The 24,635-nt window shown below is 39.0% G+C and overlaps 1 protein-coding gene across 1 annotated transcript in view; it reads right to left on the reverse strand.

Moving 5' to 3' along the window:
* LOC111150822 (dynein axonemal heavy chain 14) overlaps positions 1–24,635 on the reverse strand; it is a 319,964-nt gene that overhangs the window by 131,475 nt on the left and 163,854 nt on the right. The window contains exons 40-42 of the mRNA XM_022508439.1: positions 23,668–23,920; positions 9,460–9,544; positions 6,474–6,703 (exon numbers count right to left, since the gene is read on the reverse strand). Coding sequence (XP_022364147.1) covers positions 6,474–6,703; positions 9,460–9,544; positions 23,668–23,920 — 568 coding nt within the window. The remainder of the gene's footprint in view (positions 1–6,473; positions 6,704–9,459; positions 9,545–23,667; positions 23,921–24,635) is intronic.

Genomic DNA, 24,635 nt, shown 5'->3' on the forward strand with positions numbered 1-24,635 from the left:
GGTCATGATCTTGGGGTCCTGGGATCAAGCTCCACGTTGGTTTCTCTGCTCGGCGGGGAGCCTGCTTCCCCCTCTCTCTCTGTCTGCCTCTCTGCCTGCTTGTGATCTCTCTCTCTCTTTGTCAAATAAATAAATAAAATCTTCTAAAAAAATAAAATAAAGTAATTTTGAGAATCAAAGACTAATGACATTTGATTGTTTCTTGGTTGTTTTGTGGTTCCCTTGTTCCCTCTTCCTCTCTTCCTTGTGAACTGATGATTTTCCCTAGTGGTATGCATTAATTTCCTTTTCTTTATCTTTTGTGTACTGTTGGTTTTTGGTCTGTGGTTACCATGACACTTGACATGACATACATGACATAAAACATCTTTTAAGCTGATAACAAGTCAAATTCAATCACATGCAAAAACTCTTTCGCCTTCCCCTCACATTTTATATTTTCCATGTCACAATTACTCTCTCTTTATATTGGGTATCCATTACACATCTAAGCAGCTATAGGAATTTTTAATGTTTTTGAGTATTAATTTTTATACTAAAGTGATTCAAATGCCACCATATTACAGTAGTAGAGCATCTGAGTTTCACTATATATTTACCTTTACCAATGTGCTTTATAATTTCATTATTTTTTTAAAAGATTTTATTTATTTGATAGACAGAGATCACAAGTAGGCAGAGAGGCAGGCAGAGAGAGGAGGAAGCAGGCTTCCTGCTGAGCAGAGAGCCTGATGTGGGGCTCCATCCCAGGACCTTGAGACCATGACCCAAGCCGAAGGCAGAGGCGTCAACCCACTGAGCCACCCAGGCGCCCCTAATTTCATTATTTTTTCCTGCTACTAATTAACATTTTCACTTAAGTTTGAAGAACTCCTTTTGCATTTCTTGTAGGGCTGGTCTAGGGTGATGAACTCCCTCAGCTTTTGTTTGGGAAAGTCTTTTTCTGTCCTTCATTTAAAAAAAATATTTTATTTATTTATTTGACAGACAGAGATCACAAGTAGGCAGAGAAGCAGGCAGGCAGAGACAGAGAGAGGGTGAAGCAGGCTTTCTGCTGAGCAGGACCCTGGGATCATGACCTGAGCCGAAGGCAGAGGCTTTAACCCACTGAGCCACCCAGGTGCTCCCCCTGACTTTTTTTTTTTAAGATTCTATTTATTTCAGAAAGAGAGAGAGAAAGAGCGGGGAGGGCAGTGGCAGAAGGAGAAGCAGACTCCCCACTGAGCAGGGAGTCTAATATGGGGCTTGACCCAGGACCCTGGGATCATGGTCTGAGCAGAAGGCAGACGCTTAGCTGACTGAGCCACTCAGGCACCCCTCTCCTTCATTTTTTGAAGGACAACTTTGCAGGGTAAAGTATTCCTGGTTGGCAGTTTTTTCTTTCAGGACCTTGAAGAGATGATCCCACTGCCTCCTGGGCTGCAAGCTTGTGGTGAGGAATTTACTGAACTTTATGGTAGTCCTTTATGTGGGCAATTTTTTCTTCTACCTGTGTTCAAATTCTCCTTCTTTTAGATAGTTTATGTGTCTAAGAAGATTTTTTGGGTTGAAATTATTGGAGAGATCTCTGAACTTCATTTAAAAAGTATCTAAATCCTCCCCAGATTTAGTAAGTTCTCCGCTATTATTTCTCTAAATAAGCTTTCTGTCCCTTTCTTGCTTGCTTCTCCTTTTGGGACTCCCTTAATGGGTAGATTTTAAAAAATGATATCTCATATTTCACAGGCTTTCTTCATTCTTTTTTCTTAGTTCTCCAGTGAGTGGATAATTGCAAATGACCTGGTTTCTGCCCTGGAGATTCTTTCCTCTGCTTGATCCAGTCTGCTGTTGATGTTCTATCCCATTCACTGTATTCTCCAGCTGCACAACTTCTGTTTGCTTCTGTTCTGATTCCTGTCTCTGCTACTTTCTCATTTTGTTCAAGTATCATTTTCCTGATTTCACCGAATTGTCTTCCAGTGTTGTCTTTTAGCTTATCAGACTTCCTCAAAACAGCTATTTTGAATTTTTAATTGGGCAAACCACAAATCTCTGTTTCTTTGGGGTCAGTTACTGGAGAAATATTGTACTCCTTTGGTTGTCATGTTTCCTCAATTTTTCCTGTTCCCTGAAGTCCTTCATTATGGTCTCCACATTGGAGAAATGGTCTCCTCCAGTTTTTACTAACTGACTGTGGGAAAGAAGTAACCCCCTCTGACTTATTAAGGATCCTGAGGCTTTCTTGATCTTTTCTATGGGTATGCTTACCCCACACATCTTGTTCTCTCCTACTGGGTAATTTTTAGGCACGTATGCCTTCTCTCCATTCTGCCAAGCCAGGCTGGGTGCTGACAGCCTTCCTGTTTCTTTCCCTTGGGTGGTGCCGGATGCTGTATTTGTGTGGTTTCTCCCAACCCTGCAATCTGCCTAGTTTTCTACTACCCATCTGAAAAGGCTCACTTTTGCTGTCCTCTAGGATGCACATAGGGAACCTTCCCCTGGAAGAGGGTGTTTACGGGTAAAGCTAATGGAGTGTTGGGGGAGCCCATGGACCAGTTCAGGGGATCCTTGGGCAAGGTGTCCCCAGAAGCTCATGGGTGGACCTCCTGTTGGAGTCCTAAAGTAGTCTAGTAGGATTTGTGTCTCATTCTGAGCCCTGGCTGCTGTTCTCCCAGCCCCCACTTCCCTATAGTCAGGTAGTTCACAGTTCGCTACTTTCTACGGGGCTAAAGAAAACTGGGCCTCCGTGGTAGTGTCCCACCCAGCTGAGAAGCCACTCACTCATGCACAAGCCATCCCTTTTCCCTCCTGGCATGGGACTGTGCTGCCAAGGGGAGGGTGATGCGTGTGAAGAGCTGAGAAACAGGTTTCTGTACACTCGCACACACACCTGTTTTATTTCTGCATCTGTCTGCATGTCTATCAAGAACAGATAGCATGAATTCAGACTGACAAAGCCTTTGTGTAAGTTTTCCGTTGCTGTTTTAACAAATTACCACCAACTTAGGGATCTCAAAACAACACAGATTTCTCCCTTACAGTTCTAGAGGTCACAGGTCCATCCTGTTTTCACTGGACTAAAATCAAAGTGTTGGCAGGACTGCATTCCTTTGAAGGCTCTCAAGGGAAATCCCTTTCTCTGCCCTTTCGAGCTTTGGGCAGCCACATGCAGTCCTTGGCTCGTGGCCTCTTCCTCCACCTTCAAAGCCAGCAACTGCACGACTGCATCACTTCAACCTCTGCATCCCCCCTTCATGCCTCCTGTACCTCTCCTGCCTCCTTCTCCACCATTAAGGACTCATGATCCAGGATAATCTCAAGGTTCTTAACCTAGTCACACCCTCAAACTCTGCTGTGCGATGAGTTAGCCCATCCACAGGACCCGAGAAGTGGGATGTGGGGCTTTCCGGGAAGCCGTTAGTCGGCCTTATCATCATCCAGCAAGAGGACTCACTCTAACATTTGTCCTTTGCTTTCTTTCTTTGCTGTTTTATCTCTTGCAGCTAAGAACTAGTTTGTGAGGAAACAGTGTTAGATCAGGCAATAGCCTGCTCCCCATCAAATTCTGCCCTAAGTTTAACGCCCGTTGATGTTCTTGTCTGATCTAATATTTAGCTATGATGGATGCAGTGGATATGCCTTCTATAGAAGGGGACTATTATCCTCAACCATACAGATAAGTTTTGCAGATTTAATAACCAGTTAAAGGTAATTAGCAGAAACCAGGTAACAGCCCCCGATTAATAAAACTCGAATGACTAGAATTATCAGGTGCATATTTTAAGACAGCCATGCTTACTATGTTTAAATGAAAGTGAGCTTGAAAATACAGAACAAGAACAAGAAACTATAAAAAAGTGACATAGCCTATTTGAAAAGGAACCAAACAGACCTTCCAGAAATGAAACATAAAAGCTCAGCAGCAATAACAAAACCAAGACCATACTTAATGGGGAAGCTTTCGTAAAGGTACCATTAATAATGGCAAGTGCAAAACCACAGAAAGAAGGATGAAATGTGTACGACTAAGCTGAATAAGAAACACGCCAAGTCAATACAAAGAAAACTTGAAGACTTTTTTTTCTAGGTTTCAGTTTACCTATTTTTAAAAAAAGATTTCATTTATTTATTTGAGAGAGACAGCATGGGAGAGGGGCAGAGGGAGAGGGAGAAGCAGACTCCCTGCTGAGCAGGGAGTCTGATGTGGGGCTTAATCCCAGGACCCTGGGATCATGAACTGAGCTGAAGGCAGACACTTAACTGACTGAGCCACCCAGCCACCCCGCAAATAACTAATTCTTTCTCTGATGGTGCCAAGAGTAGAGCTCATCTGGACTACTCACTCTTTCACTTGAATGATTACAGAAGTTCTATTTGGTCCTTTTTCATAGCTGTATGTTCTATTTTCATTTCTACTTTATTTGCTTCATATATGCTTATTTGTTGAAAAATGGATGCCATTTCCTTATTTATCTTTCAAATAAGAACCCTAACATATTAATAAATATTAATTCATTCCAGATGAAATTATTATAGCCTAACAGAGACCTGTAACATTTCTGTTACATTTCTGTTACAGGTCTCTGTTAGGCTATAATAATTTCATCTGGAATGAATTAATATTATGATAGGTGACAGTATACCAGTAGGTATACTTTCTTAGTATTAATTGTTTTGTGTTTTACAATTTTGTTCAGAGTGACTACAAGTGGGAAGTTTCGGGACTCCCTTTTTTCTCTTCTCTTTTCCATTCTGATGGTTTTGTACTTTTTACAACTGCTGCCACCTGCCCCTCCTTTCATTCCTACACCCATCCCAAACTAGCTTTTCTACACATACTTCAGATGACAAAACAGAATTCCATACTCATCGTTTTAAGAGAAACCTTCTAACATAAGGTATAATTTACTGAGTTGCCTTTAGGTTCACATGGAGAAGAAATAATAGAATTTGAGGTATTTTCTGCCTGACAAATAAATCAGGGCAGTTTATTTATCTTAGGAATTAGCAACATCCAGTTGACTCACTGAGTCAACAACAAATAATGTGCAGTGCATTTTGATATTATAAGTTAATTTTGGGGCACCTGGGTAGTTCGGTGGGTTGATCCTCTGCCTTCAGCTCAGGTCATGATCTCAATGTCCTGAGATCGAGACCCACATCAGGCTCTCTGCTCAACGGGGAGCCTGCTTCCCCATCTTTCTCTGCCTGCCTCTCTGCCTACTTGTGATCTGTCAAATAAATAAATAAAATCTTTAAAAAAAAGTTAATTTCTGGGAGTCTGGGTAGCTCATTGTGTGAAGCATCTGCCTTCAGTTCAGGTCATGATCCCAGGGTTCTGGGATCGAGCCCCGCATTGGGCTCCCAGCTCAGCGGGGAGTCTGCTTCCCCCTCTCCCTCTCCCCCCTGCTCATGCTCCCTCTCAAATAAATAAATTAAAAAAAAAATAATTTCCATAGGAAATAACACAAAACTTTGTGGTCAAAGATACTTTAAATAGAACATTTACAAATAATTTCAAAAGGATATTTTAAGAGTTACATCACACAAACTGGTCAAATCTATACTTTTGGTAAATATTTTTTGGCTCTCATCTTTAACAAAGTTCTTCTAAATACATTCATGGTTCACTGTTTTGTCTTTTTGGTACCTGCACCAAAAAGGATCTCTTCATCTATTGCAAGTTCCTTTAATTAGTGACTGCTAATTGGGAAGGCTTACCATTTCAGAAAATGACGACAGATTCCATTTGTTAGAACTGACTCAAAAAACATACATAATAAAGAAATCTAAGACTTCATAAAATAGTTTTTATAATATTAGTCTTTAAGAAGTAAACGAAACTATAATCTACAGAAATTCCTGGTGCACGAGGATATGTATAACACAGATCCAGCTAGATGGCCAGTGGGCTCAGCTAGGCCGAGGTCAAGAGTTTCAAGGTTTCATCTGTTCTGCCTTACTTGTGTGACAGCTCCCTTAGAACAACAATTGACCAGGAGTCGAATTTACTTCAGCCTCTTTTGCTGGACTAACAGTACTAGAGTGTGCTTTTGCCTTTAACCTCACTTTAAAAGATGGGCCTTTAATTCAAGGCCATCCATAAAGAGTTTCCAACTAATTTTTTAGTGGGGGGAGGGGCAGAGGGAGAGAGAGAATCCCTCTCACAACCTTGGGATCATGACCTGAGCTGAAATCAAGAGTCGGACCCTTAACAAACTGAGCCCACCCAGGCATCCCTCTTTTCTTTAAAATTTATTTTATCCAGAGATTTATATCAGCTCTGACAAAGTATCTGTATTTTTTTTTTTTTTTAAAGTAGGCCCCTTGCCTAGCAAGGAGACCAATATGGGGCTTGAACTCACACCTGTGAGATCAAGACCTGAGCTGTGATCAGGAGTCAGACTGAGTGGCAGACAGAGCTGACCGCCTAAATGCCCCCACACTAATATTCTGAAGCAAGCATAATTAGGACTGCTGCCCCCAGAACCTACCTATGTGTGGATTGCTCTCAAACAGCTCATGCACAAGCTTGTCAAAATCGTAGGTCACCATGGCAGGGGAACCAGGCTCGTGGCTCAAATACGGCACCAGGTCATCTTCGTGTTCATCCTCACGCTTTAAAGTTCCTCCAAAGGCCCAAGTAAATGCAAACACGAAGAGCTTCTGAAGCATAATTTTTAACTTATGAGGATTCTTCTCCAGATACCATGTATTTTCAGCTCTGGGGCAGACACATGTGGGAGGGTAAGAGTTAAAATTTTATTTTTATTTTTTTAAAGATTTTTATTTATTTGGCAGAGAGAGAGAGAGAGATCATGCGTAGGCAGAGAGGCAGGCAGAGAGAGAGGAGGAAGCAGGCTCCCCGCCAAGCAGAAAGCCCGATGCGGGGCTCAATCCCAGGTCCCCAAGATCACGACCTGAGCCGAATGCAGAGGCTTAACCCACTGAGCCATCCAGGCACCCCAAGAAAGTTGAAATTTTAGAAGGAAGTTCGGCAATTTTGATATCATATCAAAGTTTCATTACTAAAAATTATAGAACAGTTAGGTGTTAACATGAATGTTTTAATAGTAATGTACAATTTTAGGTGATGTCATGTAAATTACACACTGCTACTATTTTTAAGGTACCATTTGTGTGAGAGATCTGTAGTCCACCTTTATTTCATTTATTTAGTGCAAATGATTCACTTTTATTTATGAGGTCAGTTTATTAGTCACAAGTTTACCTATCTTTCGGGAGAGGATCTGGTAATTCTCCGTTTTATGTACAAAAACATAATCCTGGTCCTAGTCCTTCACTCTGTATTGCTCTCAGCCAGGCTGTGAAGGCTGATTTAGTTCCACGCAGCTGAAGCCACGCTCTGTGAGTCTGGGGAAAGTCTCGTCCAGTCTGGGCCAACAAGGTCACCCTGGTCTGTGGACCCTGAGATTCTGCAGTGACAGGGCTGATGGTGAGGGACTGAACGAGAGGTTTGGGCTTGATTTCAAGGCATTTAAAATAGTTCAGGATATAGTATTATCATACAATTACTCACAAATTATGAAAATCTTAAAAATGTATCATCAACCTGAAACTTATTGGCAATCATCGATGTCCAATGCACATATTCAGTTCTACTTAAAATTTCTAGTCATGTGTGATAGTTCATTCAGCAAATATTCATGAATTCCTACTGTGTATCAGCTGTCCTGGACCAAGCGAATGTGACCCCTTCTCTCCAGGGTAAGAACGGGAATGCTAAGCCACGGCACATGTAAGGGAGACAGTTACATGTGACGTGCACAGCGGTGGTCAAGGGGCTGCGTCAGCCCATGGGAGGTGGGGCAGCCTCTGGGGAGAGCACATGTAGCAGGATCCAGAAGCCAAAGGATCAAGCTGGTCTGAAGAACTGAGACAAGAAGCCAGAGTCGGTGCAGAGGCAGCCAGGGCTCCCATGCTCTACACAGCTTCTGTCCTTCCATTCTGAGTCTAATGAGAAGACATGAAATGTCTATAAAAAAGAAAGATTATTTATGTATTTATTTATTGTAGTGTATTTTTTTAAAATTGAATGTTTGTGAAGTGCCTGGGTGGCTCAGATGGTTAAGCGCCTGCCTTCGGCTCAGGTTATCATCCCAGGGCCCTAGGATCGAGCCCCACGTCGAGCTCCATTCTCAGCAGGAGCCTGCTTCTCCCTCTCCCTCTGCTCCTCCCCCTGTTTGTGCTCCTTTCTCTCTCTCCCTCTCAAATAAATAAATTTTAAAAAATCTTAAAAAAAATCAAACATGTGCATATAAATACCAGGAGACATATACAAGCATATTAACCACAGTAGAATGTGTCATAACAAAAATTGACAACCATATATGTCCATCAACAGGTCAGTAAGTTGTGACATATTTATACAATGGTCTAATTGTATTAGGCAGTGAAATGAAGAATCCCTATCTGGACAATGAAGTAATCATAGGAACCCTGAGCAAAACATTATAAGTCAGCCAAGAGCACAGTGATTCCATTAAAGTTTAAAAACATGCAAAGGTGAAAAATATATTGTTCAGAAATGTATCAATAAACATAAAATCCAGGTTAGTAGTTATCTCAGGTGATGGGATGACAGAAGATCTAGATAGGTACACAGAGGACTTCAGAGATAAATTATACGTTTTTTCTAGAACTGTGTGGTGTAAGGAATGTTTGTATATTGTTTGTATCTTGCACCTACCTTACCAGCGTTCTTTTATGGCTACTCACCGTTCAATAAAAAGTTAAAATAATGTATAGCTGTTGTGTTGAGAATGGACTAGAAGAACTGGGAAAACCAACTGGGAGGCTCTTGCAACAGGACAGGCAGGAAACAGTGAAGGTTTGGGCAGGATGGGGACAGTGAAGATGCAGACAAAAGGGGGAATCGAAGGTGGGGTTGACAGGCAGACTAAAAACTGTATTTACATGTTCTGTCATTTAAAAGAAAACGTGATGTGAGTGTGTCAGGGCCTTGTAATGGAATACAGGGAGGCCTCGGTGGTGACTCTCCTGTCCATTTTGTAAAATGGCGGACATGTAGCAACAATATTTTCTACAGCTATACTCTGTACCAGGCACTATTCTAGACATGCAGCACACTGCATTATTCTTCTAGTTTTATAAACGAGCAAACCAAAGCTTGAAAATATTTAGCAACTGGCTCAACATTGCTCAGCTCATAAATGACAGATTCATGAAATAAATTCATGTCAGTTTCGATCCTTTCTCAAGTATGTACAGAGTCTGCACAGATGAATTCATATCATCCATTTAACGTAGCATCAAAATCTGGCAAACTCGCATTAGATACACAAGGGCTCTATGTAAGCTGCAATAAGGTAAATTTAACTGGATTTTGATATTCTAAGTCACGAAGGTCCTGGTTTACTGATGGGTAATCCTGCACTTGCGTAAGGGTCTGGCACCTGGTCCATACTTAAACATGTCTACTGAATGAACGTAACTGACCTCTTTTTTGTACTCTTGAATTTGACAGAAACTTTTGAATGTGAAGAACTTTTATCCTCAGTTGAAGTGTCCTTCAAGTCTTCACCTTAAAAAAGGAAAGAGGTTTTTTTTTTTTTTTTCTACAGTGATAAACAGACCCCAAATTTACCTGGTAACTTAGTGAGGTTTAACCTTCAACACTGTTTCATTTGTGAATCGTCACAGAACAACTTTTCTTTCACACATTATCATGTAGCTACCTTATCAGACCCAAGTGGGAGCTACTTTCCTAAGAGGAGCAGAGAATGTACCTGCATTGTCCAAAGTGATTTTTGCCTTATTTGAAGCATAAACCAACATACTTTTTTCTTCATTCTCTTCTAGCAACTTTTCTGTAAGTTTGTTCCAACATGAAAGCTTGAGGACATTCAGGTAACTACGTCCAAAGTGGTGTACATTGTGAACTAAATAGTAAATGGGTCTTAATGACGTGAAGGATTAGAAACACTATATACTTTCAAATAATGGATTCACTAAAACAAACACCAAACAGGTGCACTTCAGGCCGGTTGTACCCATCTCCCTCCCACCCGTCACCCATCTGTTTTGTCCAGGTCAAGCAAACCGCAGAGGAACAGAGAGAGTGAGGGATTACTCACTTTTCCTTTTAGCTTATTTTCTCTTTTTTAATGTTTATTTTCTTTATACTAAAATAATACAGGCTTCTTGTGGAACCTATCATTCTACAATTCTACCACACATAGGTTAACGAATAAATGTTGCTGCATTTCATTATGGTCCTTTATATAAATACGTAATATTTAAATACAATACTTTAAAATTTAAGCCAAAATCAAGATTTAAAGAGAGTTGGCTTCTCATCCTGCTTTTTTTTTTTTTTTTTGGATAAAGCAACAAATATTTATTTCAGCCACTTTCTAAAACAGTTTTTTTAATTTATTTTTTAAAATTTCTTTTCAGTGCTCATCCTGCTTTTTAAAAGTCTGTTTTCATGTCCTTCCATTGAAACATGACATTGTTACACCATGGTTAATGAAGCCATTTTTCTATTGATGGAATTCAGATTTTTGCTCTTTTATAATAAATAATGTTGCTATAGAAGAAAGCTCCTTGTGCATAAATCTGTACATTTCTGTGATTATTTATTTATAATGAATTCCTAGAATAAGAGATTCTAGGGCAGAATACATGGATTTTTTTTTAAAGATTTTATTTATTTATTTGACAGAGAGAGATCACAAGCAGGCAGAGAGAGAGGGGGAAGCAGGCTCCCTGCTGAGCAGAGAGCCCGATGCTGGGCTCGATCCCAGGACCCTGAGATCATGACCTGAGCCAAAGGCAGAGACTTAACCCACTGAGCCACCCAGGCACCCCGACATGGATATTTTTGACATGCACTGGCAGATGGCTCTCCAAGAAAGGCTGAATCAATTTATACCTCGAATAGCTTCTGTAAGTTTATATATTAATACATTCTAGCTATGGATGTGTTTTCTTCATTCGAAAATCTCTTTGCTTATTAGAGGAAAATTTTTTGCTACTTTCAAATAAATGTTCTTCTCATTAAAGGTTAAACATTTTCTTAAGAATTTTATTTAAGTTATATTTATCAGAAATTTTAGTAGTTGTAAGAAGACTCCTGTGATCCAGGTAGCTTTCATATACCCCCCAGACCACCCATCCTTCCAGCCACTTGTTCCAACTGCCACAGACACAATTGGAACTCACTGTTATTTATAAACTAGTGAGTTTTATGTTGTTGTACAGGATTCATGGATAAATTTTACTCTTAGAGGTATAGGGTCTCTCTTTGTGTCTAACTGTATGTTTATGTATGTGTATGGATATATATACCGTGTATGGATAACATTTTCCTGTATCTAGACAATATTGTCAAAATTAATTATAAAAGATCTCTATTTAATTGGCTTAAAGAAAAATAAGCTTTAATATCATGAGTGAGCATATGTGAAACTAAAATTTAATTTTCTTTCATCTGCTAAAAGGACAAAGTTTTCTGAGACTATATGAAGTTTTTCTTGACCTTTTAAGTCATCTGCCTAGAAAACAATGGTGTTTTGCCAAAATAATCTGAGATTCATGTTGTCTTTATCAGGTCTTCGATTAGTTAAGAAAACAGAGTATTCTCTAGTATAAGAGCTAAGTTTTTACAATTATGTAACTTTTTATATTTGCCTCAAGTCTTTGTCACTTTGGTTAAATTAGTAACTAAATAATGTTTCACAATGATATGATCCTCTTTAATCAAGGAATGCAAGCAGGTACAGTCACTTTGGAAAACAGTGTGGAGACTGCTTAGGAAATTAAAAATAGAGCTTCCCTAGACCCTGCAATTGCACTATTGGGTATTTACCCCAAAGATACAGATGTAGTGAAAAGAAGGGCCATATGTACCCCAATGTTCACAGCAGCAATGTCCACAATAGCCAAAATATGGAAAGAGCCAAGATGCCCTTCAACAGACAAATGGATAAAGAAGATGCAGCCCATATACACAATGGAATATTACTCAGCCATCAGAAAGGATGAATACTCAACTTTTGCATCAACATGGAAAGGACTGGAAGAGATTATGCTGAGTGAAATAAGTCAAGCAGAGAGAATCAATTATCATATGGTTTCACTTATATGTGGAGCATAAGGAATAACACAGAGGACATGGAGAGAAGTGAGTTGGGGGAAACCAGGGGTGGGGGGAGATGAACCATGAGAGACTGAGGACTCTGAGAAACAAACTGAGGGTTTTGGAGGGGAGGGGAAATGGGAGGTTGGGTGAACCTCGTGGTGGGTATTATGGAGGGCATGTATTGCATGGAGCACTGGTGTGGTGCATAAACAATGAATTCTACACACTGAAAAGAAATTTTAAAAAAAGCATTCTATGCTTGCCACACACACAAAAAACAACTTTGTGAAATTTCTGATAAACATCCCTAAATCAACCCAAAAAGTTTTTTTGACCTTGACATAACTTTGAGATTTTTCAAGAGGGTTCCTGGACCATCTCAAAGCATTTGCTATCTCTCCCTATAAAAGAGAGATATTCAACTAATTAGACTTATTTGATATATTAAATTACACAGAAAGCATTATCAAATAAAAATGATACTAAATTTTCTTTCATATAAACAGATATATATTATTAATGTAAATATTCTAAAAATTATATGACATTCCTAGAAATTTGGTGTCTTGGTATAATCTTGTCATTTATTTTTTCAAAGGAGATCACAAAAACAATTAAATTTCCTTGTCAACTACATTATAATGAACTCTCATCAGATCTTTAACCACAGCTGTTTTTAAGTCTTCTGTCACTTATGGACAGTTGTTTTCCTCTAATGCTTCATGTTCCAGGAATGCTGCAGGAAAGACCACTGAGGACAGGGTTCTGATAACTAAGATCATACTACTGAACTGAGTAAGAATTTATAGAACTCTGATAAAAACACTTATAAATTCGTAAAACTGATATCAAAAGATCAACAACTATTTACATAAAACTAAACTAATGAGGATGGTTATAATTTTTATGACTTTTTGCTTAAAATACTGTTGGTTCTTTCACATTTTATTTTTCCAATTTTAAGCCCCTTTTTTAAAAATTGGGAAAATACAATTAAAATCTGAAAAGACAATAGAAAACAAATCTGTTGAAATGGTAAAAGAAGGAAAACTATGAGAATAAAACTTTATGGGAAAAAAAAGCAAGTTTAGGGGCACATGGGTGGCTTAGTTGGTTGACTGTCTGCCTTCAGCTCAGGTGAAGTCCTGGGATTGAGTCCTGCATCAGGCTCCTTTCTCAGTGAGGACCCTGCTTTTCCCTCTGTCTGCTACTCCCCCTACTTGCGTGCTCACTCTGTCAAGTAAATAAATACAATCTTAAAAAAAAAAGCTAATTTTTTCTTTTTGTTTTTATTTTTATTGTATCTACATGAAAAGATGGATATTAACTGAATCTAGTAATCATTTCACAATAGATGTAAATCAAACCATCATGCTGTATGCCTTAAACTTATTCACTGTTGGATGTCATTATTTGTCAGTAAAACTGGACAATAAATGTCAATTCATCAAAAAAAATTCTTTTTACTGAGATTGCAGATTTCACAATTTCCTGCAATTCTGTCAGTTCTGCCTGCCTCTTGCCTACTTGTGATCTCTGTCTGTCAAATAAATAAACCAAATCTTTAAAAAAAAAAAGACTAAATAAAATAGAAAAAATTTAATATTTTGTGGCCATGTTGTTAATTGCATAAATGTTCATAATTATGTACTTTCTTACTGGACAGTTACAATCACCAACACACAATACCCTTACTTTGTCCCTTCTGTGTTTTTAGTGTACAATTCCTTTTGTGTCCTGTTACTATTGCCAACCCATATATAGATGAACACGTACTTATAACACATATGTGCAAGAAACGCTAACAGTTTTCTTGCATATCTTTTCCATTACTTTTTCTTTAATAAAGATTTTATTTATTTATTTGAGACAGAGATAGAGAATGAGTGGGGGTGGGAGGAGCATAGGGAGAGGGAGAAGCAGACTCCCCACTGAGCAGGGAGCCTGATGCAGGGCTCCATCCCAGAACCCTGGGATCATGACCTGAGCCAAAGATAAAGGCTTAACTGACTGAGCCCCCCAGGTACCCCTATTACTTCATTTTACATCTTATTATGATTTAAGTGTGTCTTTTATAGTAGGGTTGAAAAATCAAATTTGCGATCTTTGTCTTCATTGCAATCAGTGACATATTTGGTATTAGTCATTTTATTTTCAATGTTTAAACATGCTTTCTGTTTCCCCGTTTTCTCAAATTTCATTATTTTGATCACTGTTTTGTTGTTGTTATTGATCTGTTTAACCTTCATAGTATGAGTTATACATTTCATAAAAAATACTTATCGTGCAATAGTCACAGTACATAAAGAGTATAAAAACTGACCGGTGAGTGTTTTGAACACTCCCTCTGGGTTAAGCTACGAAGCATTACTGTATGTCCGCAGACCTCTGGCTGCAGCTCTCAGTTCACATTCCTGCTGTTTCCTGCAGATACTGCTACCGGCTGAATTTGTTGTTTATTATTGTCATGAGCAATGAAAATAATTGCAGTAGTATGGGTCCCTAAAACACACACAGTTTCACTTTATATAATTTTTTAAACTTATATAAATGGTGTCAAATGTATGCATGTTAACAGTTTGCTTTATTCAACTCGTTAGGTTTGTGGAGCATCAGGCATGTTGATACATGTAGCTTTTAATCCATATGCTTCCTACATCCTGGGTAGTAGTATTTTGTTGGTTATATATGTTATAAACTGGGGCTTGTCTTTCAAGCTTTTGATGCTTGAGAAACATATAGTTTTTTTTTTTTTTTTAAAGATTTGGCTTATTTATTTGACAGACAGAGATCACGAGTAGGCAAGAGGCAGGCAGAGAGAGAGGAGGAAGCAAGCTCCCCGCTGAGCAGAGAGCCCGATGTGGGGCTTGATCCCAGGACCCTGGGATCGTGACATGAGCCAAAGGCAGAGGCTTAACCCACTGAGCCACCCAGGCACCCTGAGAAACATATAGTCTTAATAGAAAAATACACTAATCTTTTCCTGAAATTTCATATGTTAGAAGTCCATCATTGATTCAGTATCATGAACACATTCTACTATATCTCCTTCTAAAAAGTTCTCCAGCATCACTTTTCTTCTATCTGTCCCTTTATTTTACCTGAGACTGATTTTATTTTTATGTGTAATGTGAGGTAATAAGCTCTTTTTTAAAACTACGGATAATTACTTGATCCAACACAATTTACTAAAATGTTTATTCTTATTGATCTGTTGTGCCACTTTTGTCATTTATCTTGTCTAAATCATCTGTTTTCATGTTTTTTTTTTTTTTCTTTGAGTTCAGATACTCCTTCTGAGGTCATTTTCCTTCTACCTGAAGTGCACACTGTAGAAGTTCCTTTAGTTACGGTCTGTTGTGGTGGACTCTCAAATCTTTTGTCTGAAAATCCAAGGGGTCTTTCTTTTATCATCATTTTAAAATGGAAGGCTAGATGGCTACCACTTCTGAATTAATAGTTAATTTTTTCTCGGCCTATTATACATTGTTTTCTGGCTTCCATTTCTGTTGTTGAAAAGTCTCTTGTCAATCTAGTTGGGATTCCTTAGTAAGTAATCTCTCCTTTTTCTCTACTTTTCAAATGTATTCTTTTCTCTGGTGCTCGGTAGTTTCATCACGGTAAATGTAGGTGGGTGCTTCATTTTATTGGTCTGGCTTGAGACTTGTTTCACCTTCTGCGCTGAGAATACCTGTATTTTACCAGTTCTGGAAAATTCTCACCCATTTACTTTTTGCATATAGCCTTCTCCTCATGACTTTTCTGGAACTCCAAACAAATGTATGTGAGAATTTCTCTGTCTCAATCTTCCCTGTCTTAGTGCCATCTTTTTTATATCCTGGTTTGCTCATTCCCTTTTCAGCATTAGATAAAACTAAGTCAGTATTAGCCCTTTCGCTCAGTTTTCCAATCAGTGACTACATGCATTATTTTAGAAGTTATGTTTGATTATTTTTTGTACTGTTGAATAAATTTTGTTAATCTCTCAAAGTGCTCTTATATTTACATATATGTTATGTAATGTATAACCTTACATGTTAAATAAATGGTCCAAATGCTCCACCTGAAAGCCGGGGACCATCAGATGATAAAGAAGTGACAACCAAACATAGTCTGTCAATGGGAAAGGCACTTCAAATGCAAAAACAGAGACAGGTCAGAAGGGAAAGGATGGAAAGCAGTACAGCAGATGTCATAAAGAAGCAGAAGTAACTGTGTTCATGTCAGGCAAAGTAGATTTTAGAGAAGGAGTAATTACCAGAGATAAATAATTAACTAAGGATTCAATGCACCAAGGAGAGAGAATAAGTATCAACGTATGCACCTAATAACAGCTTCAACATACACAAAAGGAAAACTTACAAAACTAAAAGGATACAGAGACAAATCACAATTGTAGTTGGGAGATTTTTTTTTTTAAAGATTTTATTTATTTATTTATTTGAGAGAGAGAATGAGAGAGAGAGAGAGAAAGCACAAGAAGGGGAGGGTCAGAGGGAGAAGCAGGCCCCCACCAAGCAGAGAGCCCAATGTGGGACTTGATGCCAGGACTCCAGGATCATGACCTGAGCTGAAGGCAGTCACCCAACCCATTGAGCCACCCAGGCACCCCAAGGAGATTTTAGTACTCCTTAACTGAGAGAATGTGTAACAAGAGAATCAGAAAAGATATAGAAAATTTGAACAAAACTATCAACTAGACTAAGTTGATACCTATAGAGCATTTCATCCAAAAAAGGAATACTTCTTGTTTTCAAGAGCACAGGAACATTCACCTAGATAGATAACTTCTGGGTATCACACAAGTCTCAATAAATATAAAGCACTAAAATTAGGCAAAGTGTATTTTATAACAGGAAAATTAAACTAGAAATTAATAACAATAACAAAAAGACACCTAGAAAGTCCCTAAACATTTGGAAATGAACTCCACGTTCTTAAACAACCACAAAGAATAAATCACAAAAGAAATTAGAAAATGCTTTGATTATTGAAGAAATTTAATAATCTCAGTATGTGCAGAAAAAAAACTGAAAAAAAACAACAACCAAAAAACAAAACAAAAAATGCCCCACTATCCATGATAAAGAAAATCTCTTAGCAAACTACAAATAGTTAGAAACTTCATCAAATTGATAAAGGATGTCTAGGAAAGAATCCTATGGCAAAAATGATACTGAAATGGTACAAAATGAATGCTTTCTCCTTCAGATTGGGGGAAAAAATGGTATGTCTGCTCTCAAAACATCTATGAACTTGGTATTGGAGGTCCTACCCAGTATAATAAGACAAATATAAGAAATAAAATGCACACTGATTGGTAATACAGTACTCATGTCTTTATCAGTATAAAGCATCAATTGTATTTCTATGTACCAGCAATAAACAATTGGAAATTAAGATTTTAAAACTTACACAAGAGTATTAAAAAATTAAATTCTTAATTCCCAGTGGAATTCTTAATTCCCAGTTCAGTAAACTGAACCCTGGTCAAGATGCCCTGTTCCATTTATTGCCCAGCCTTCACAGGCCCCACTCTAATGGAAGGGGAACATGAAGGTGCCTTGGCTTTCTGGATATCAGTATCACTCAGACCCTGTGTCCAACAGTTCTAAAAATCTTTGAGTATTCCTCTCTCCCTAGTGTAAGTTACTCAAGTAAATGGCTGCAGTCTCCTTTGGAGAAGGGACAGTGTAATTATTTTTAGAAATACGTTCCATGGGGTGCCTGGGTGGCTCAATGGGTTAAAGCCTCAGCCTTCGGCTCAGGTCATGGTCCCGGGGTCCTGGGATCAAGCCCCGCATTAGGCTCTCTGCCCAGCAGGAAGTCTGCTTCCTCCTCTCTCTCTCTCTGCCTGCCTCTCTGCCTACTTGTGATCTCTGTCTAATAAATAAATAAAATCTTAAAAAAAAAAAAAAAGAAATACTTTCCATGATATTGCAGAAGGTCCCAGCCTCCTCTTTATCCAATGGGTTCTGGACCTAAAAGCTGGCTGGGGTTTGGAAATGAGCAGGGGATCACTACTTATTATTGAGGAAGCTACCCTCAGCCTCCGCATCACTTGTCTTTGACTTCTTCTCATGATACAAGCTGATGGTATCTAGTTGGCTGCTCATATATTTTGCCCATAGGGATGGTACATTCTACTAATAACTTAGCTTAATATATTACTATCTAATACCTTATATTACATACTACCTTACATCTTACTTTCTAATACCCAATCTAATAATTAACACTATCTAATATCTATCTAATATCTAATCCTATATAATATCTTAGATGATAATATCTTACTATCAATAACTTATCTTAACATCTTATTCTACTAATAACTTATCTTAATTACTCTTAATAACTCTGAGAATCATCTCTGCCTCCCCCACCCTAGCTTGGCTGAATTCTTCTGGTTTCTGGTGGTGAGGGCTACATTAGACCCTCCAGTGAGACTAGCTGAGTAATGGTCGCCTCTACTGTCAGCTCTGGTCTCCAGAGCCACCAGCACACGGTTTGGAGTACTGAGTCTGGGGGGGTTCAGGATTTGGGGTGATGTTTGCTCTGATGCCTCCATTCTGTCAGGGTTGGTCATTTAACATTCTCTAAAGTGTGGCCACTCTGGTTACCAAGTCCTGGCCTGGAGTTTTCATTTCCCTTCAGCAGTAGGTTTTAAGAATTCTCTGTGTGCTACCTGGAAGGTCTCCCAAGAGGGGTTGCTAAATTATCTGTGATTACTGATTTGCTTATTTAACACTTATTTCTTCTTGTTTTTATATATATATATATATATATATATATATATATATATATATATATATATATATATTCTTATATATGTATTTACTTATATATTAAATATATTTATATATATTTATTTATATATACATATAATACATATTTATTTATATATTATATATAATATATATATATATTCTTGTTTATATATTTCCCCTCTCTCCCTACCTCCCTTCATGTGTGTGTGTGTATATATCATAATCTGGAATATAGATTTCTAATATGTTCTCAGTAGGTCTTAATCTTTCTACTGCTTAAGAAAATTTTCACACGAAAATAAAATTTGGGCTAATATCTAAATGACAGCTTTTTTTTTTTTTCATTTATATTTACATTATGTATCTTATTTCTACCCCTTATTCTGGCCATTCCATGTCTGTCCCTCTTTGTAAATAATAGATTGAGATACAATTCATTTAATATAGAATTCCCTCTTTAAAAAGGCACAATTCAGTGGTTTTTGGTATAATTGGAGTTGTGCAGACATCACCACTATAATTTTAGAATGTTCTCATCACTAAAAAGAAACTCTACACCATTAGAAGAGCTGCCTGTTTTGCTCCTTCCCCCAGCCTCTGGCAAGCACAGCCTACTTGAGATTTGCTTATTCTGGACACTTCATATAAATGGAGTCATACAGTATGTGGTCTTTGTGACTGGCTTCTCTCACTTAGCATAATGTTCTCAAGTTCATCCATGCTGTGCATCTATCAATGCTTCATTTCTTTTTATGGCCTAATAACATACACCATGTGGATAAACCACGCTTTCTTTATCCATTTAACAGACATTTGGGTTGTTTCCACTTTTTGGCTATTATGAATAATGGTGCCATATACATCTGTGTCCAACTTTTTGTGTGGACACATTTCCATTTCTTTTGGGTGTATTTTTTTAGGAGTGGAATTGCTGGGTCAAATGGTAATTATGTTTCACATATAAAGGACCTGCCAAATTCTTTAACCAAAGTGGTTGCTCCACTTGTATCCTTGTGATTTAATGATGATACTTGTAGAGAAAAGAGTTACTATTTGTTTTAAAATTGAATCAGTTTCAAAAAAAGACTCTTGACTATAGAGAACAAACTGAAGGCTGATGGAGAGAGGTGGGTGGGGGAATGGGCTAGATGGATGATGGGGATTAAGGAGGGCACCAGTTGTGATGAACACTGGGTATGGTAAGTGATGAGTCACTGACTTCTACACCTGAAAGCAGTATTACACTATATGTTAAATTAACCTGAATTTAAATAAAAACTTGAAATTTAAAAAAACTACAAAAAAATAAAATTGAAATCAGCTTCTTTTATTTTTTTTTAAGATTATTTATTTATTTATTTGACAGACAGATCACAAGCAGGCAGAGAGAGAGAAGGAAGCAGGAACCCCGCTAAGCAGAGAGACCGATGCGGGGCTCGATCCCAGGACCCTGGGATCATGACCTGAGCCGAAGGCAGAGGCTTTAACCCCCTGAGCCACCCAGGCACCCCCAGTTTCTATCTTTTAAATGAGAGAGTTTAACTCACATTATTGTAATTATTATTAAAGTTGGATCAATTTTTTTTGTTATGCAAATTTCTTTCTTTGGTTTCCTTTATCCTCTGTAGTAAAGAACAAATATTCCTTTGCACATTTAAAGCTATGGATTCTATTATTTTTTTTTAAAGATTTATTTATTTACTTTCAGGGAGAGAGAGGGAAAGAGGGAGAACAACTGTGGGGGTGGGCAGAGGAGAGAATCTCAGGCAGACTGCCCTGCCAAGCGTGGAGGCCCACTCAGGGCTCCATCTCACAACCCCAAGATCACAGCCTGAGCCGAAACCAAGAGTAGGATGCCCAACCAACTGAACCACCCTGGCACCCCTCTATGGATTTTAGTATTACTCTGAGGCTTACCCCCAACACATTAAGATGATACTTATGTTTATTTTTTTTCTCCATCACTTTTTAGACTTTGCTTCTGTTTTTTTTCCCTCAAACAATGCAGGTAATCATTCTCTCTCAGCTTTCTTTGACCTGACCCCGCCCCCTCCCCTTCCCCTCCCCTTTACGCTTAAAGTTTCTAAACTTTTGTTCTAGATTTTATGTTAATTCTTTTTTTTTTTTTTTTTAAAGATTTTACTTATTTATCTGACAGACAGAGATCACAATAGGCAGAGAGGCAGGCAGAGAGAGGAGGAAGCAGGCTCCATGCTGAGCAGAGAGCCCGATGTGGGGCTCGATCCCAGGACCCTGAGATTATGACCTGAGCCGAAAGCAGAGGTTTAACCCACTGAGCCATCCAGGCACCCCTATGTTAATTCTTCTGAGAAGTGTTCTTTGCTTACTTTGGTTGCATTGAATTTTACTAAATTATTTATCACATCTAACTTCCGTATCTCATATAATTCTCCTTGATTCATTTCTTGCAGTACTGGATTACTCCAAAAGTCTCTTGTGTTAAACTTTTTCAGGCTTTGCATATCTGAGAATGTGTTTAATTAGCTAAGTATAAAATGCTTTGAAGATTAGACATCAGTTTTTCCCTTAATCCACATTGCTGTTGAGAAACCTTGTGTTAAACTGTTCTTATAATCCTGTTGGCTTTTTCCTCTCTGAAATTTCTTAGAATCTCCCTTTAATCTTAGATAGTCTTAAAGCACAACAAATTGTTTCTTTGCTGAAACACCACGCATGCAGCTCAGGTGCCCAGAGTCTGCCTTAGAATGAGGCTAGAGCAGGAGAAGCTGGAGATCATCCCTGTTCCCACTGTGAGTCTTACACCACCTAACAGGGGATGTGGGGGAGCACAGAGACTTTGAAATCTGTGGTGCACTGAAGGGAACTTAAGCAACAATAAAAGCTAAGTCCCAGTCCAGACAGACTCAATCCTCCCCAGCATTACCTCAACAATCTGGGAGAAGAACAGGTGTAACCATTTCCATATACCTGTCTCTACTCTTCCTTTCCCGACAATATCAGGCATTCAATAAAACATCATGAGACACAAAAATAAGCATGAAAGAGAGTCCTGTCGCCAGGATACAAAGCAGTCAACAGAACAGATCCAGACATGGCCCAGGCATCAGGGATTTAAAACAACTACAATCGAACTGTTAAAACATCAGACGTAAACTGAACAGAGAATTTCAGCAGACCACTGAGCACTATAAAGAGAGTCAAATGGAAATGTGAGAAATAGAGATGAGATGAGAATTCTTCCAATGGGCTTATCCAGCAGCCCGCATGCCGCAAAGAATCAGTGACTTGGATTATAAATCAACAAAAGTTATTCAAACTGAAATACAAAGGAAAAAAGAACAAACCAGAAGATGAGAGCATCCAAGAACTGGGGGGCAGTATATCAATAAAACACTTCCAGGTGTGGGTTTTTATTTTCCCAACCTACTTAATATTCCAAGCTCCTATTCAATCTTAGGTCTTACATTTTGTCAAATTCTAGAACACCTTGGTAATTATTTCTTGAAATATTTCCTCCCTTCTATTTATTTCAAAAACTTCTTTCTGGAGGTTCTGTTACATGCATGGTAAACTTTCGACTTTTATTCATCTTTCAACTAAAGACACACCCTCACACACACATAAACATACACATATGCGTATATTGTGTAAGTGACTGTACTTCTACTTAGTTCTATAGAAGTGCACACAGACACAGACCCCTCGTGCTGCTGTAATCCGGGAGAGCCCCTGGACTGAGCCGTGACCCAGCTAAACATGTCAGCATTTAACCTGTTTATTACGTTCCTTCTCTTAACTCCTTCTTGCTCTGTTTCTAGTACTCCCATTTCCCTGGCTTATGCTTCCAACGAATTCAGAACTGTGTGTCCGGGGAGGAAGGAGACACTCTTCAAGGCAAGAAAGCTGTGTGCTAACAACTTGTATCCCCACTGATACTGCTCCTTTTCAAGTTCAGTCTCTTTCTCTTAATCACTTAGACTTTAAGATGGGAAGGGGACTGGCAGTGGAAAGAAACATGCTTTAGCTGCTCCTTGACCTAGTCAGGGGTCACTGCTGACACGCTATGTTGCTGCGGCCTCCAGCTGGACTGTGGCGTGCTGACTAGCAAAGGCAAGGCCAATGGTCCGCTCAGAGCCCTGAGAAGGGGAGAGGCCCAAGCTAAATATTCCCCTCATCATGGTATCCAGCTCTCTTCCACTCAAGACTACTGCTCCCCTAACTGGGACCTTAAGCATCCTGTCACCCCAGGATTTCTCACAATGTCTGTTAGTTTGATGGATCCCAAACTGGGTTTTTGAGGCCAAGCTGGGAACCTGTGCTAATTACCTGTCCCATTGGAAGCCAGACAGAACCAGGGTCTGAAGGTTGGGTCCAGAATCCAGAGACCTCGTCTGTACCCATAATGCTACACTAGTTTCTGAATCTTTTGCTCTCACCTCACACTACTTTCGACATTTACTACTTTCCACGATGACAGTTTACACCTAGGATTCTGGACACATTTCCCCCATTATATCTATCTCTAAGAATCTCATATTAAAATCATTCTTCCCTAATAGAGACCCTCTCAGGATTCCTTATACTCATTTTTCCTATGACCCTTCAACATAGGATTTTACCTTACTGACATGCTCCTTTATAAATTATTTCTAGTTTGTTCCACATGCATGTCTGCTGCTGGCTCAAATAGAATAAAAATTCCTGGTCTACCTTTCTTTGTTTCCTTTTATAAAACTCAATAGAAGGTGATGAGTAACTGGCACTGATGAGTGAGATACAAGACCACTAAAACAAGGGGGGAAAACTCACATTTTCCAAAGCCTCCATTTTTACCCATGAAGTTGAAGAAAGCATCAAGAATTCTACACAGAGTCATAACGGTCATTACGTCCTGGACAGGAAATGGCTGACATTTCCGATGCTTCTTCATAAACTGTAGTCCATCTGCGACACTATTTTTAATCATGAATTCAAGACAACTCACTCCTGTTTGACTCATAATTTTGGAAGTTTTCAAAAGCCATGACTTCATATAAGGCTCCCATCCCAGATCAACAGGATCCTAACAATATAAAGCACAAGATAATTTTACGTAAATAAGAAAAATACAGTGTCTATCGTCTTTCTAACCGTCTCTTTACGTCACCACTGCCCTGGCACAATATGGTTCAGAATCCTCATTCATCAAAGTGCAACTAATCACAACAGCTGAAGAATGACCTGTGTCAACCATAAGAGACTCTTCATCTCAGGAAACACACCGAGGGTTGTTGGAGGGGAGGGAGGGGAAGGATGGGGTCACTGGGTGATGGGCGTTAAGGGGGCATGTGATGGAATGAGCACTGATGAATCACTGACCTCTACCTCTGAAACCAGAACACATTATATGTTAATACATTGGATTTAAATAAAAAAAAAAAATAGAATGACCTGTCTCTGATTTGTACTTTGTAACCATGGTCTTACAAGACTAGAAGCAATGGGGGGATTACGTGAAGGAGGAGTGCTGAGGTTGTATGTCCGCAGGGAGGGGAAAGGTAGCACTTAGCTTTGCTCCCGGGAGGTTAAGTGGGTCAGAACCCAGGGCTAGTCACGGCTACTAATGCATTCCCGGAGAGAAGAAACCTAGTCTCTCTTGAGTCTTCCATCCTCCTCTCCAAGGTACTGGGTTCCATGAGTCCTAAGGGTCGTCGAGTGAAAAGGGTTCAGGGTAGTGGCTCCTCCCCGGAAAAGCAGCCCTGCCTGCAGCCTGTCCTGTCTGGTGCAGGGGACACCCC

Source organism: Enhydra lutris, unplaced genomic scaffold (genome assembly GCF_002288905.1).
Source record: "Enhydra lutris kenyoni isolate GAN:26980312 unplaced genomic scaffold, ASM228890v2 scaffoldscaffold24, whole genome shotgun sequence".
NCBI lineage: Eukaryota > Metazoa > Chordata > Mammalia > Carnivora > Mustelidae > Enhydra > Enhydra lutris.